The sequence below is a fragment of the Podarcis erhardii genome (assembly GCF_964252035.2).
Source record: "Podarcis erhardii genome assembly, chromosome: 12".
NCBI classification, from domain to species: Eukaryota; Metazoa; Chordata; class Lepidosauria; order Squamata; family Lacertidae; genus Podarcis; species Podarcis erhardii.
The window spans coordinates 15,322,806-15,336,283 of NC_138513.1; the positions used below are offsets into that span (position 1 = coordinate 15,322,806).

The 13,478-nt window shown below is 38.4% G+C and overlaps 1 protein-coding gene across 4 annotated transcripts in view; it reads left to right on the plus strand.

Moving 5' to 3' along the window:
- The window catches only part of PARD3 (par-3 family cell polarity regulator), a 550,835-nt gene that overhangs the window by 281,511 nt on the left and 255,846 nt on the right, over positions 1-13,478 (plus strand). For all 4 annotated transcript variants that reach the window (XM_081834189.1, XM_081834186.1, XM_081834187.1 and 1 more), the window contains one exon: positions 2,425-2,508. In XM_081834189.1, coding sequence (XP_081690315.1) covers positions 2,425-2,508 — 84 coding nt within the window. The remainder of the gene's footprint in view (positions 1-2,424; positions 2,509-13,478) is intronic.

The following is a 13,478-nucleotide window of genomic DNA, read 5'->3' on the forward strand; positions in this document are numbered from 1 at the left end:
TTGCTTCCACTTATATTGCCTGGTACTCATGAAGTTGCACTATAAAATGCAGAAAACTCCCATGTTCATTCCCCAGTTCAGGGTGGGAAAGACTCCTGTCTGAAACCGTGTAGAGCTTCTATCAGTTCCTGTGGACTGTATTGAGTTGGATGGATCAATGGTGTGACTCTGCATAAGGCAGCTTCCTGTCTTATCCCAGTAAAATATGTGTCTTTAGAACAGCTGACCCTCACCCCCTAAATTTCCTCTTACTATGACATCTCATAAGCTGCTTTGGAAATGATGGGCCTGTTATTCAAGTGAAACATGTATTAAACACTCTTGGACTCTTAGATCATTCAGAATGTGATATAGATTTTTTTTTACATTTGTTAATTGTTCTATTTAATGGAATATGCTATTGCTACTCTCTTAGAACAACTCTGTGACAAATAAAATATGAATTATAAAGACAATTTCCTAGAAAATCAAAGTAATTAACATGTTTGCCTTTCCCCCAGTATCTGGGTTAAATAGAATTCCTACATGAATGGTATAACCAGAGAGCTGTTCTCATTTAGTCAGTAAACCCTATTTTGTTGGGTGGGGAATCCTTTGCTAATTTGACACCCCTTTCTGAATAAGCTGCCTTCATGGCTGACAATAGCTTTTGAAACTCAGGTCTCATGGGTCTGAATGACTAATATGATAGCATATAATCAATGAATTGTTGAAACATGACATCAGGATTTCACCATATTTCAGAAAACTAGTGTAGCCAATAAGATTCCATATAGCTGCTGCTGCTGCTGCTGCTGCTATTACAATTTATTACCCACCCTTCACTCCAGAGCCCAAGGGTGGGCTACAAAAATTAAAACACAATATTGAAAAGAGCTTAAAATAACAAAATTACAGAAACAAGGTGGAGCCTAAAGATATACATCTCAAGTGTCAAAAGCCAGGGTAAAGAGCTGTATCTTCAGCATTTGCCAAAAGTTGTATAATGAAGGTCCCAGACACACTTCTGTGGGGAGTTCCACAACTTAAAATGACATTTCACCATTGCACATGTAGGACAAATGAGGCATACAAGCATATATTGAAAATGAATGTTTCAAAAGGAAATATTGAAATTAATCTGAAAAATTGGGAAGGAAAGTGAAAGCATTTTAAAAACATCGCCACCACGCATCCTTATGTTATATTTTAATTATGGATATATTTGTAGACTTCACTCTTAAAAAATACATGAATGTGGTGTATAGCCTACAAAATTTACATTAAGGACATTAAGAATGTCAGTAAAAACATTAGTAAAAACATAAATGAATACTTGTTAGTAAAAAATAAATTATCATTGCAAAGGCCAGTCTAAATAACATAGGGTTTGGGAAACATCTAAATGAAGGTAGGAATGACACATGCTGGATCTCTACTGGCAGGGAGTTCCAAAGGGCATATTTGATGAAAGGCATATGTGAATTACAAAGATACTAGATGGTGTGTCTCACAAAACAAAATATGTCCATAAATAATTATTGGTTTGAGACCATCAAAACAGAAACTGAAGTTTGCAGTTGAATCTGCAAGCTACAGTTTATGCTGATTCTAGTTTGCTGTAACTTCTAAATTCACTGAGAAATGACAAACCATAGTTAGAGCCATTGTTCTACCTCAAGGGGCTGGCTGTACCATGGGGAGAGGAGTGAACTCAGGAAGTTGAGTGCTGAGCAGACAGGAAATGAAAGCCACTCTAAACTATGGTTTGTGTGTTCTGTGTGTAGAAGTTTAAACCATGTTTATGCTAACTATGGTTAGCATAAACCATGTTTTTCACTCTGTCTGAATGCTTTTACTGTCAGTGTTCATGCTTATCCAAAATGGAATATCAGTGCCGTTGAATATATCCACCTGACCGCTTAGCCTGCATTGGAATATATATATTTTAAAAATATATTCATGTATGTGACATTTTCAAATTATTAAAAATAATATATTGTATTTTATGGGGAGGGGGAAATTCATTTTAACTGTTTGCTTTCATACAATACAATTATTAGAAATAATAGATTGAATTTTTATTGGGAGGGGGAATTGCTTCGCTCTCAATCCATGCAAAAGCCAATCTGAACCCCCACCTGTCATTGTTGAACATAATACAATTCATATAATGGATTAAGCTTACCCAAAACATTAGTTCACATTTCATTTGATTTATTAACTGAATTATTTTTGATGATTGATCTCCTTTCATGCCATCAGATTAATACTGAGGTATGTAACATTCAGTGCTCCTATCATCACTACCAATTCTCAAATATCTTTGTGTGTGTGTGTGTGTGTGTGTGTGTGTTTGTGTTTGTGTTTATGTGTGTGTGGTCTTTTTTTTTTGGTTCATTTACGGTACATGTTCATGTTCCCTCATTCATCATTGTCTCACAGTGATATGGTAAAGCTCGTTGAAGTCTCCAATGACGGCGGCCCTTTGGGGATCCATGTAGTACCTTTCAGTGCCCGAGGCGGAAGGTAATGTATTGTGTAGGTTTTTAATTGAATCATAGCCTCCTATATTTTCGCTTCCACTTTTATCTTATGTGTAGCCACCTATGGAGGGGCGAGGGTGTCTGTTTGAAATAAAGCACGATCTTTTCAGAAGAAAATCTTGCTGACTCTAAGCCATAAGAAAACCTGCCTGTAAGTTTAACTGCACTGGCCAAGGTGAGGATGACAGAACCTGCTTCCTAATTTATAACATAAATTATTTTCTGTCCTAATGTGGAGCTGAATTGCAAGGATGTGAATTATCTCCATCAGGGTGTCATAAAAGTTTCTTCTTGCCTTTTACCTTGGTTTAATATTAGAAATGTACTTCATGCAGCATTTATCCCTGGCTGCTTAGACCATCATTTACCACACTGGCAGCATCCAAAACCACGAAGACACACTTCTGTGTGTACATTTTCCCCCCACTCAGACTTGAAAGGAGTAAAATTTATAGTGACGGTGGTGTTAAATAAAGCCAGTGGCATGAAGTATAGCATGGTTTTTGATCAGCTGCTGAACACAAGTGTGTCTTGTATTGCATTGCATGCAAAAATAAAAAGGAAAGGGGGGAATGGGAAAAAAGATAACTATCTATGAGTTCCGAGCGATGGAGATAAAATGAGTGCCATGCAGATGATATGGCCATTTTCCGATCTTCATCTGTAAAGAGAACACTCAGAATCATAATACTCACTTTATTGAGGCAGAGTTTTAGTGTTTAGGGTCTTTGATTGAATGTACTTGGAAAATTAAATGACCTATAAAGCAATTATGATTCTGTGCCAGGATTTAAAGCTTTGTGGTGTAAAAGAAAATCCTGGCAATTCCTCGAAGATGTAAGTAGGACTTCAGGAGGTGGGGTGGGGAAGAGAAAGAGATTACCTTTATCTTGGGAGAGTAATTGCATTCACGTTTTCTGCTCTCTTTGGTGAGAAAGGACCAAACATGCATTTTATAAATGTAATCTTGGATTATATATTGAAGGGGTATTATGTTTTGACAAGTCCACCTATCCATCAGCAATTTCACTTTAAATTGATTAAAAGCAAATGTCACTGTATATCAAATATATCTTATCAACTGCTTTTCATACTTGATAAATAGGGGAGTTCTCTCTCTCCTTGCCCCCAAGAATGATGAATGTGGTATAGAAATCATTCATTCCTGAGTATTTTTATTTTTTTTTAGTTAATGGCTGACTAGGTACAATGGCATGTGGTGCTGTGACAAAGTAATAATTTTCTTACAGCAGCCTTCCCTGGGGACTTGGGAGGTAAGACTAAATGCTGCTATAAGACTGTCCCTCTTGTGAATGATCTGGTATTCATTTAGCTATGTATTCTAGGTACAAGTGGTAGTTGCTGCTGCTGCTGAATGACAGCCCCTGCTCCCAAAGATAGTAAACCAGGATGTGTTATGCTTTAATGTTGCTTGGCTGTAAAGAAAAAAAGTAAGGCTTAGCTAAAGTGTTGCTTTTCCTCATCAATAGTCTGCCACCTCCCAAATTAAAAAACCAATAACAAAACTGATGAAAGTGTTAATTCATTGAGTTGTATCCAGAGAAGGCAACTTACAGAATTTTCTCTTCCCCTTTGTCCCTCTGTAGTCCTTGTGCCTGCCACAAAGTCTCTCCAGAGGGTAAGGGGGACCTTTCAGATAGTGAGTGCTGTGTTGTGCTTGGCTGCCACAGAAAGAGGCTGGGGGCATACAAAATTGGGCAAAGGAATCTTCACAAGCCCTAGTTGGGAATCTGTGAGAATTTGCAGAGGAGCAAAGTTACCCCTCTATAGCAAAGGTACAGCTCCCTTCACTGCAGAAAGGATCATTGAGGGCAAGGGAATTGCTAGGCAGACAGGGGCAATAGCAAACTCCCTCCATTTCCTCATGTGACTCTAAGTAGCTAAGTAACAAGTGATGTTTCAAGCCAACTTCTGTTAAGAGCAAAATTAAATTAAAATCATGATGTTAACGGGAAAAACCTTGCACCTTTCTTTAAACAAAAGAAGCAAAGCTCGTAAGGAAGGGCTGTGCTAACTAGATCATCCCTCCTTGTTTGGAGGAATCAGGGGAAACAAACTCCAAAGGAGGGGGTTGAGAGAGGATCAGGAAAAAAGACAAAAGACATGAGATTCCAGTTCATAGGAGCATAGGTATGCTATCTTCATTTCAGTCATGGATAGAAAATGTATTACATTGTTGTGGAACACAAGTTCAAGCCTTTTTCGACGGCTTGGCCTTGACTCCTGTGGTGAATTGCAGCTGCTATCTCTGCCATCTTTGCAATGTTTTTGCTGTCAATGGAGCTTATGTTTTGCACATAATGGCGCTATAAAGGCTGCATAAATCAGGTCAAGACATTGTGGTGAGGAAAAATAATATATTTCAGTCTGAATGGACATTATAATCTCAAAGAGCAGACTCTCAGGTCAGCCAAGAAACACTTCTCAGTGGCAACTTTACTGGTACTGCCATTGCGAGAAGTGTTATGTTTTCAGGTTTTAGGCAAAGATGAATAGGGCTGCATATAGGCTGGGAGGGCAGGAACAGACAACCCATTAGTTTTTCATAAAAACCGGGGAGCTTTTATTTTTTTGTATATTCTTCTTCTTGTGCTCAGTAAAACCAATTGACGATGTCATCCCCAAGCTGCTAAACGTGGCATTTGTCACTGTAAAGATCAAGGTATTCAGAGTGAAGGGCATTGCAGTTCATCTATCATCCGCATCTCTGTGTCAGGTATTTAGAAACAAAACAGGATACTAAGTGAATGGCTGCTGGTGGTATTCAGGACCTTCAGCTTGAGCAGGGTCAATTTGAACATTACAGCGCTATTGGGGAAATTCCACAAGTCCTTGGAAGTGCAGTTCTGACATCAGTTTTTTTAACTGTGTTTCAGGGTCACTGAATGGGCAGTTGCTGCTGTTATAATAATAATGCTGTCATAATAAATATTGTTGTAATAATAACAAGATATATAGCCTGCTAGGGATGCGGGTGGCACTGTGGGTTAAACCACAGAGCCTAGGACTTGCCAATCAGAAGATTGGCGGTTCGAATCCCCGCGACGGGGTGAACTCCCGTTGCTCAGTCCCTGCTCCTGCCAACCTAGCAGTTCGAAAGCATGTCAAAGTGCAAGTAGATAAATAGGTACCACTCCGGTGGAAGGATAAACAGCGTTTCCGTGTGCTGCTCTGGTTTGCCAGAAGCGGCTTAGTCATGCTGGCCACATGACCTGGAAGCTGTACGCCGGCTCCCTCAGCCAATAAAGCGATATGAGCGCCACAACCCCAGAGTCGGTCACGACTGGACCTAATGGTCAGGGGTCCAAAGGGTATATAAAGACCTTATATAGCCTGCTATACTCAATGGTCACTTTTATTGTGTGGAAAATAAAAGTAATCCAGTTCTGAAATACAGGTTTAATAGTTCCTGTGTCCTCTATGTTTAGTATGTCCATGTCAAAAGTCACTGTCGTATAGAATGCCTGCCTTCTGCCTTGGGATCTTTGTCCGGACATCCTTTTCAAGGGTCTTCAAATTCTGACTGGCCTTTGTGACCAACCACAAATGGGTGTCTGCCAGGATCTTTCTCTTTCCACAAGGAGCGGGGTCTTGCCTCTGAGCTCAGGCTGCATCTCTACAATGCAATGGGAGGTCACAGACAATCCCGTACCCTTCTCTCCATGTCCAAGATTGTATCTGGGGAAGACGATTCTGTGCAATGCAGAAACAAGCTTCTGCTGCTCCCTGCAGCTTGGATCTAGAGGTGTGGGGCAGAGGGTTACTTTGCCTCTGGATTTGCTCAGAGCACCCAGTAAACAGCATAGTTACAAGCCACATATCTGTGTCTCAGCAGGAGAAAGACCAGGGAGGAGCAAATTGTCTCTCTTGGAGCCCTCACGCTCATGAGTTTGTACTAAGCCATAGTTAGTGAGATGCGTGAACAGGTTCTTTGTGCAAATGATATACAAGAACAAATCCAGAAGAATCATTTCCCCTTTCCTTCAAATATTATATCATATAATAATTACAGTATAATTTTGTACTATAATAGCAACTGTAACCTAATTTGAGTGGTTTGGTATTAATCTATAGAAAACCAGCTGTGCATAGCATTGTTACAAAATATTCTCTCCTTGTTATAAATAAACCAATTAAATATCCAGGAATTTCACTTCAAAGAAAATTTAATCTAGGAGCTCAGGACATTGATCAGAAATTATTAAAAGAAACAATGAAAGATTTAGGTCACTAGACAAGATAAAGGTATCCTTTTATCTTAGTCAGGTAAAATAGCTTTGATAAAAATGAATCTATTACCTAAAATATTCTTCCCCCATTCAGAATCTACCAGTGAGGCACAATTTAGCTATTTTACAATTATGGCAGAAAGTTACTCTTAACATTCATGTAGAATGGTAAACCTCCAATAGACGCTGGAAAGACATTATTTAAATCTGAATTACTTGGGGGTATAACATTATCAAAAATTAATTTATATTATTATGCATCTAAATTGATAATGAGAGTCTACTGGGTTTTATTGTATATAGTCACAAGCCCAGCAAAAGATGAATTAAAAATGCCCTTTAGTTAATTAACTTTGGTTTCCAGAATTGGATCTTATCATTGGAGAGATAGATAAGACTATACTAAATACATGGTGCAAATTAAAGGTTCAACGTAGCCCTGGATTATCACCATACGTATTGTTTTTTTAATATATATATATGTGAGCAGTTTTCCTTGATGCATCATTTGGAAAATCTTTCTTTATGGTACAACTTGGATTAGTTCAGTCTTAAATCTATGATGTAATAACATTCTCTCTCTCCCCCCGCCCCTTGGAAATTATAAATTGATAAAGTTCAAGGACCAAGACCTATTTTTACTAGTATGAAATATTTCAAGAGCCAAACAAAGGATATGCTGAGCAAGTGGTATCAGATGCTTCAAGAGTTAGAAAAGTTAAATTTAATTTGGAACATAAATTGGAAACTGATCTGGACAATACCAGGATAGGGCTTGGAGAAACCCCTATCTGAAACCACTCCGCAGAGCCAGTATTAGTTAGTTGATGATGATGATGATGATGATGATGATTAAATTAAATTTCTAGGATCACTGGGCAGTTTACAATACAAAAAACACAAAAGAACATAACAGTAACAAACAAAACAATTACACACACCGTTTTAAAGGCAATAGTTTGTTTAATTAGCCAAAGGCATGGAAATAAAGGAAGGCAAACTCACCTCCTTGCCCTTCCACCAGTAGGTGAAGCCATTTGTTCCAACAGGCTTTTGGGAACAGACTGTATAGTTTTAATAGTTTTTATATATGCGTGCAGTTTTACTTTCATCAGTGTTTAATTATTATTTTTTTAATGATAGTTTTTTCCTACGTTTTTAGCAGTTCTCATTTGTATATGCAAGTCACCTTGAGTCCCATCAGGGAAAGGTAGAGTATAAAGAAATAATAATAATAATTTCATCTGGTTGCTTGCTAATGGCATGCTTCTCTTACTAGCCACCAGAAGGCTGAGATAATTTCTCAAAGGATAAAATTCATCTAAATAAAACTTAAATAGCAACACAAGAGCATGTTGTAATAATCTGGCTGTGCTGCCAAGCAAAAGTGAGAGAGCAGAAAAATGTTGGATTCCAAACCATGAAAGATTGGAAGAGCAGGGTTTTCTGGATGACTCACTTTTTTCATCCCAAGATCCTGGGATGGTAACATAGAACAGAAGTAGCCAATGTGGTGGCCTCCAGATGTTGTTAGACTGCATAGCTGATTGTCAGGGATGATGGGACATAGTTCAATGGCATCTCGAGGGTACCATATTGACTAAGCATGTTGAATATGGAAATGATGTGTAGAAAGGGGATGACGATTTTGTAGCTTCCCCACATACGTGACTAGTGCAATCAGCTGCTTGGCTGAGCCTTTTATTATATTGCTGAGATGCTTTAAAAAGTGTTAGATCTGAATGGAGAGTAGAGCCTATTTTACGGCAGAGGAGATTATCATAAACTAGGAGTGGGGGAAAGAAATCGGAGAAGCTCTGTATTCTTAGGAAAGTTGTCATGGATCATTAATTATCCTGACATGTTAGGAATTGCATTTTGACAGATTGACATACCATAGGCTTATGGATGGCTCGTTAGGGGATTTTGGTTGGAGGATAATCAAGTGGCTCTTTAAGATTCTGGAATGGCACACAGAAGACATCTAATTGTGGAGTAACTCGGAAAATCATAAATTGAGAATAGTGGGGGCTGGGTATCTTCACTCATTCAAATAGATCTGAGGAGCATAATCAGACAACCTCTCTAACAGTGAAGTTGCAAGGCTTGAAATTCAGTTGCAGCCCTTCAACAGATCTCACTGTGCAAATAATTTTATCCAGTTGGTTGAGAAGGGGTACAGGTAGGCTAACCCATCCCTACATAAAATACATTGTTACGGATTTTAGTCTTCCATATTGGTTCTATTTCTGTCATGTGGTTTTATTTTTATATCCAGTGTGTGCACGAGAGCAACTTTCAAAATCTAAAGCTCATAAATCTTTTAGAAATTGCTCTTGCATTTTTATCTCAGCGTGGCTATGCCAGCTCTTGCTTTGCAAGGCTGCTTGTTTTTCTTTTATTTATGCTGCATCAGCTATGAAAGCACAGTGAGGAGTAACAGCCTCATAACTGTAAATGGCTTAGAGGTGTTCAGCTCTTAATGCAACTTGAGCCATTTAGGGCTTCCCGACACTTTAGTTAATTTATTGGTTCAGGGTCGTCGTCCCCCTTTGTTTTTGCAGTTTTTTATTACTTATACTACCATACTTCTTGTAATATATTTGTTGATTGTGTTAATTTTTTATCTTGTATTCTTAGCTGAACATGGATTCTGAAGCATCTGTTTGGATTATTTAGTTTTCAATCCAAGTCCAAATACAGTACAGTCTAAAACCATTTAAGATACCCATTTTACAATAGCTTAAAAGTGAGGATTCACTGTCTACCAACCCAGGTGGTTATGTTCTACCCTCCACTGTTGAAAGCAGTATATATCTGAATAGCACTTGAAAGCCATCTCTAGCAAATGTTGTCCCCATCTTCAAAATGGTTTGCAGGGAGGGAGGAAAAGCCAGGTAACTACTGACTGGTCACTTGATCAGGAAAAGTACTAGAATAGCCAATTAAACAGTTGGTCTGCAATTATTTAGAAAATGATCCTATGATTACTAAGACCCAGTATGGGATTCTCAAAAGCAAGTCAAATCTCATTTCTTTTTCTTTTTTTTGATACAGTTACATGCTTGGTGGATCAGGGAAATGCTGTGAAAGTAGTGTATCTTGATTTCAGTAAGCCTTTGACAATGGCCTCATGATATCGAAGAGGAGCAGAACCAGACAAGTACCATTTTAGGCCAACAGCCACTATAGGCCAGAGGCCATGACCCTGAGGCTAGAGAATCACCTATTGTTTGCTCGCTTTTTGTAATCTCTAGCCCCCCCCCCTTTGGAATGTACTGTTGAGGAACAGCAAGGAGAACACCTCTCTGTAACAATAGTGAAGATAAAGAACAAGTAGAAAAAGCTGAATAGTGTACCTTGATTCTATGGCAACATATATGTTAACACTTTGAAACCAATCGGCATGTAACACAATATATCCTCCTAGGCATGCCAACTCTAGAGGGCTGAAGGCACATCAACCCCCTTAATATTTATTTTAAGAGAGCTGGGCCCACTCAGTCTTGAGGTGGCCCTGCCTATTGCAGGTCCAGTGGCTGGCTCCTCCAGAGTGCTTGGCGTCTTCTGTTTGCACGTACAGTCACACATGCACAATGCATGTGATGTGATGTGATGCATGCTGGGGGGCCCCAATCTTGGGGGCAACCTAACGCCTCTGTACCCTCCTGATGACTTGATGTAAGCAACATGTATAAAAAAACCTCCTCAACACAATACCTATGAGCCTCACAACCTTGGCCTCGTGGTTCATGAGGAGAGATTGATTTGCATGACATACTAAGCCAAATCTTGCCTTAGCCTAACACAGCTTGGGAGTGGGGAACCCATGGAAGAGCAGAGAAGCTGTGAGTTCCCCTCTGGCCACAGTCATGTGAACTAGGCTAGTGATGGTAAAACACATACAGTAGCAAACTCCTCAGGGAAAAGACAGGACCGCTTAAGGGACCATTTCTGCTTAAAGGTCCATTTCTGTTTAAAGGCCACAGTGCACAGTGCATAAAGACTCTACAGGAATCTAATTTTATGAATGTGGAATTTATATATAAAACACCACTGTCCCACCTGGTCAAGGCAACTCACAATTTTATATAATGTATTAAAAGTAATTCTAAAACTGCTTCCTGAAAATATAGCCCCAGCCTAAAGTCCCTTATTATTGTCATTATTAATCCATTCAATTGCTAAACTGTCCTTCATCAACTATAATCCCAGGGTGGTTTGAAGAATCAACTTAAATACATTAAAATAATAAAAGTTAGCAACCAATTAAGCACAAAAAGCCAAAGAGACATAAAAAAAATTCTGGTTCTCTCTTTGGAAGAAAAGAAGAAGGCCTACCTTTTTAAATTATACCCACTGGGAATTATAGTGAGCAGGACTTTGAGCCAGGTTGCTGAATTTATCTACATGACCATAGGTGCAGGTGCATGGCTACTTAGAAAGAGTTGGTGTGAACCGAGCCATATAAAAAGTGAGCTGGGGCGATTACCGGTATGTGGTCTTGAATTTAGCAATGCCTACACAGATTGACATTCTAACCAGAGCCTAGCTCCCTTACAATAGCAGCCTGCCCATGTTTTAAGATCTGCTAGTGAAGTTAAATAGCTTTAAGGAGTGAGTTGTCTCCATCTTGAAGCCCCAACCATGCAACACCCTCTCCAAGAAGTATTCTGACCTTGTTATATTTTCCAATTCCAAGTGATAACTTTTATCTTTGCCGAGACATTTTAGTTGTGCACTCTTTCCTATTGTATTTACAACCCCATAAAGTTGTTTTGATTTGTAATTTGGGTATATGACCATTTTTGGCTTTATCTTATATAGTGCCCTAGTATCTAATTGATGAAGGGTGGTTTTAAAATCTTTTAAGTGAATACATAAAAAAAATACAATAGATGCATCTCATTTATTTAATCTTCTTTGATAATTGCAGTTTAAATAATTGCATTTAACTACCATGCATCTTTCAAAATAGCAACCTCCTAAATAAGAACTCCGACTGATTGTGTCAGCCTCTTTGTTTTCACTCCTTTCACCCCATGGGGTTTTGAAATTATAGTTAATGATTAGAAAATAAAACACAACTCAAGATGCTATGCAACAGAGTTCTAAAAGGGAGAAAGATAGCATTTGTAATTCTGGATTATAAATAATAGAGGAACCTACCAATGCAAAAATAGTTCTCAGATGTGTATTATAATTGTATATGATAATTGCAGCTGACATACCCTCTGCTGGATATATTTTTATTCATTTTTTAAATACTCGTGACAGAAGAGTGGGAGCAGGGATCTTAGCAACTTCCTTAGTTTGGTGAACCTAGAAGTGAATTTTTTTGGAGAGAGAGAGAGAGATGTTCATGTGTTCTCTGTAAAAATAATTAACCAGATTTGTTTCAGACTTTGAACAATATATTAAACTGCTGAAAATAGTTTCTTATGAGGAATAGACCACCCACCGTCTACATTTAGCACAAAATGAATGTGTTAACTTAGGAGATATTATTGAAATTTCCAGAGTCAGACAATATGGTTTGGATTTATGAAATACAGTTTATTGACTTTCTTTGGGATTCTCAGTATGTAATAGATGACATTTGAAACTTAATCCTGGATGTTAAAGATGACATTGTAGGGAGGGAGAATAACTGTGTTAAAATTATCTGGCATGCCAATCAGTTGCAAAGAGCTAAAAGGCTTAAAAGTCATGAAAGGGTTTATAATCAGTAGAGGCCCCTAAAATGTCTGAAGGAGTGGCAGAGGAATAGAATCAGCCCTTTTGGGCTCTGAGCAAAAGTCAGGCTAGTCCAGCATCCTGTTTTCCACAGTGGCGAAGCAGATGCTTCTGGGATGTCTACAAACAGGATATGAGTGTGATTGCTGCCTCTTGTTGCAACCTCCAGATAAGTGGTAATCAACAGAATTCACCTTCTGAATCTGGAAGTTCCATGTATCTGTTTTGAGTAGTAGATCAACCAAACCTCCACAGTTTGTCCCACAAGTTCCAAAACACATGGCTGTAGTTGCATTTTGCAAATGAGCAAGCTGCCTGCCATGGCTCATCTTCTCATTGAGTATTCCCAAGGTTTTCCAGGTCACAGTTTGAAAGCCACTGGCTTAAATCAGGAAAGACACAAAAGCTTGCATATATTAGAGACAAGAATGTTCTTAATCATGGTGGATTAAATACAGTGCAATGGTTTTTGATCCAGTGGAACTCATCTGCTATTGAAAGAGTAAGGGAGGTGATGATTGCCAGTTCCCCCTTCCTACTACATTTCTCTTTTTGTGAATCGGCCCTTGCACCCTCTTCTCTTATGTTAATGGATGCAGTATTTCCTTGGCAGAGGCTTGACTTATTTCTTAAATTAGGTGGAGGTACTGAGAATTTATTTAATTAGGCAGAGGATATTCTGGTTTAATGAATAAAACAAATACTTTGCTTTTTTATCAGTTAAGGAGTTTCAGAAATTTAGTGATTTCACAAGTATGTTCACATCCTGGGGCAACAGGTCATTTCCATCTTAATTTCTATAATAGACCTGTGGTTTGAAAAATTACATTTATGATAGGATGTTAATATTTCATCTCTTCTCCCAGACACCTCTGCATTTAATAATGAGTATGTTAATTTTATTTCTGTATAATGATAGCTGTTGCTTCCTGTTTTAAAGAAAGTTATATTTTGAATCTTCTAATAA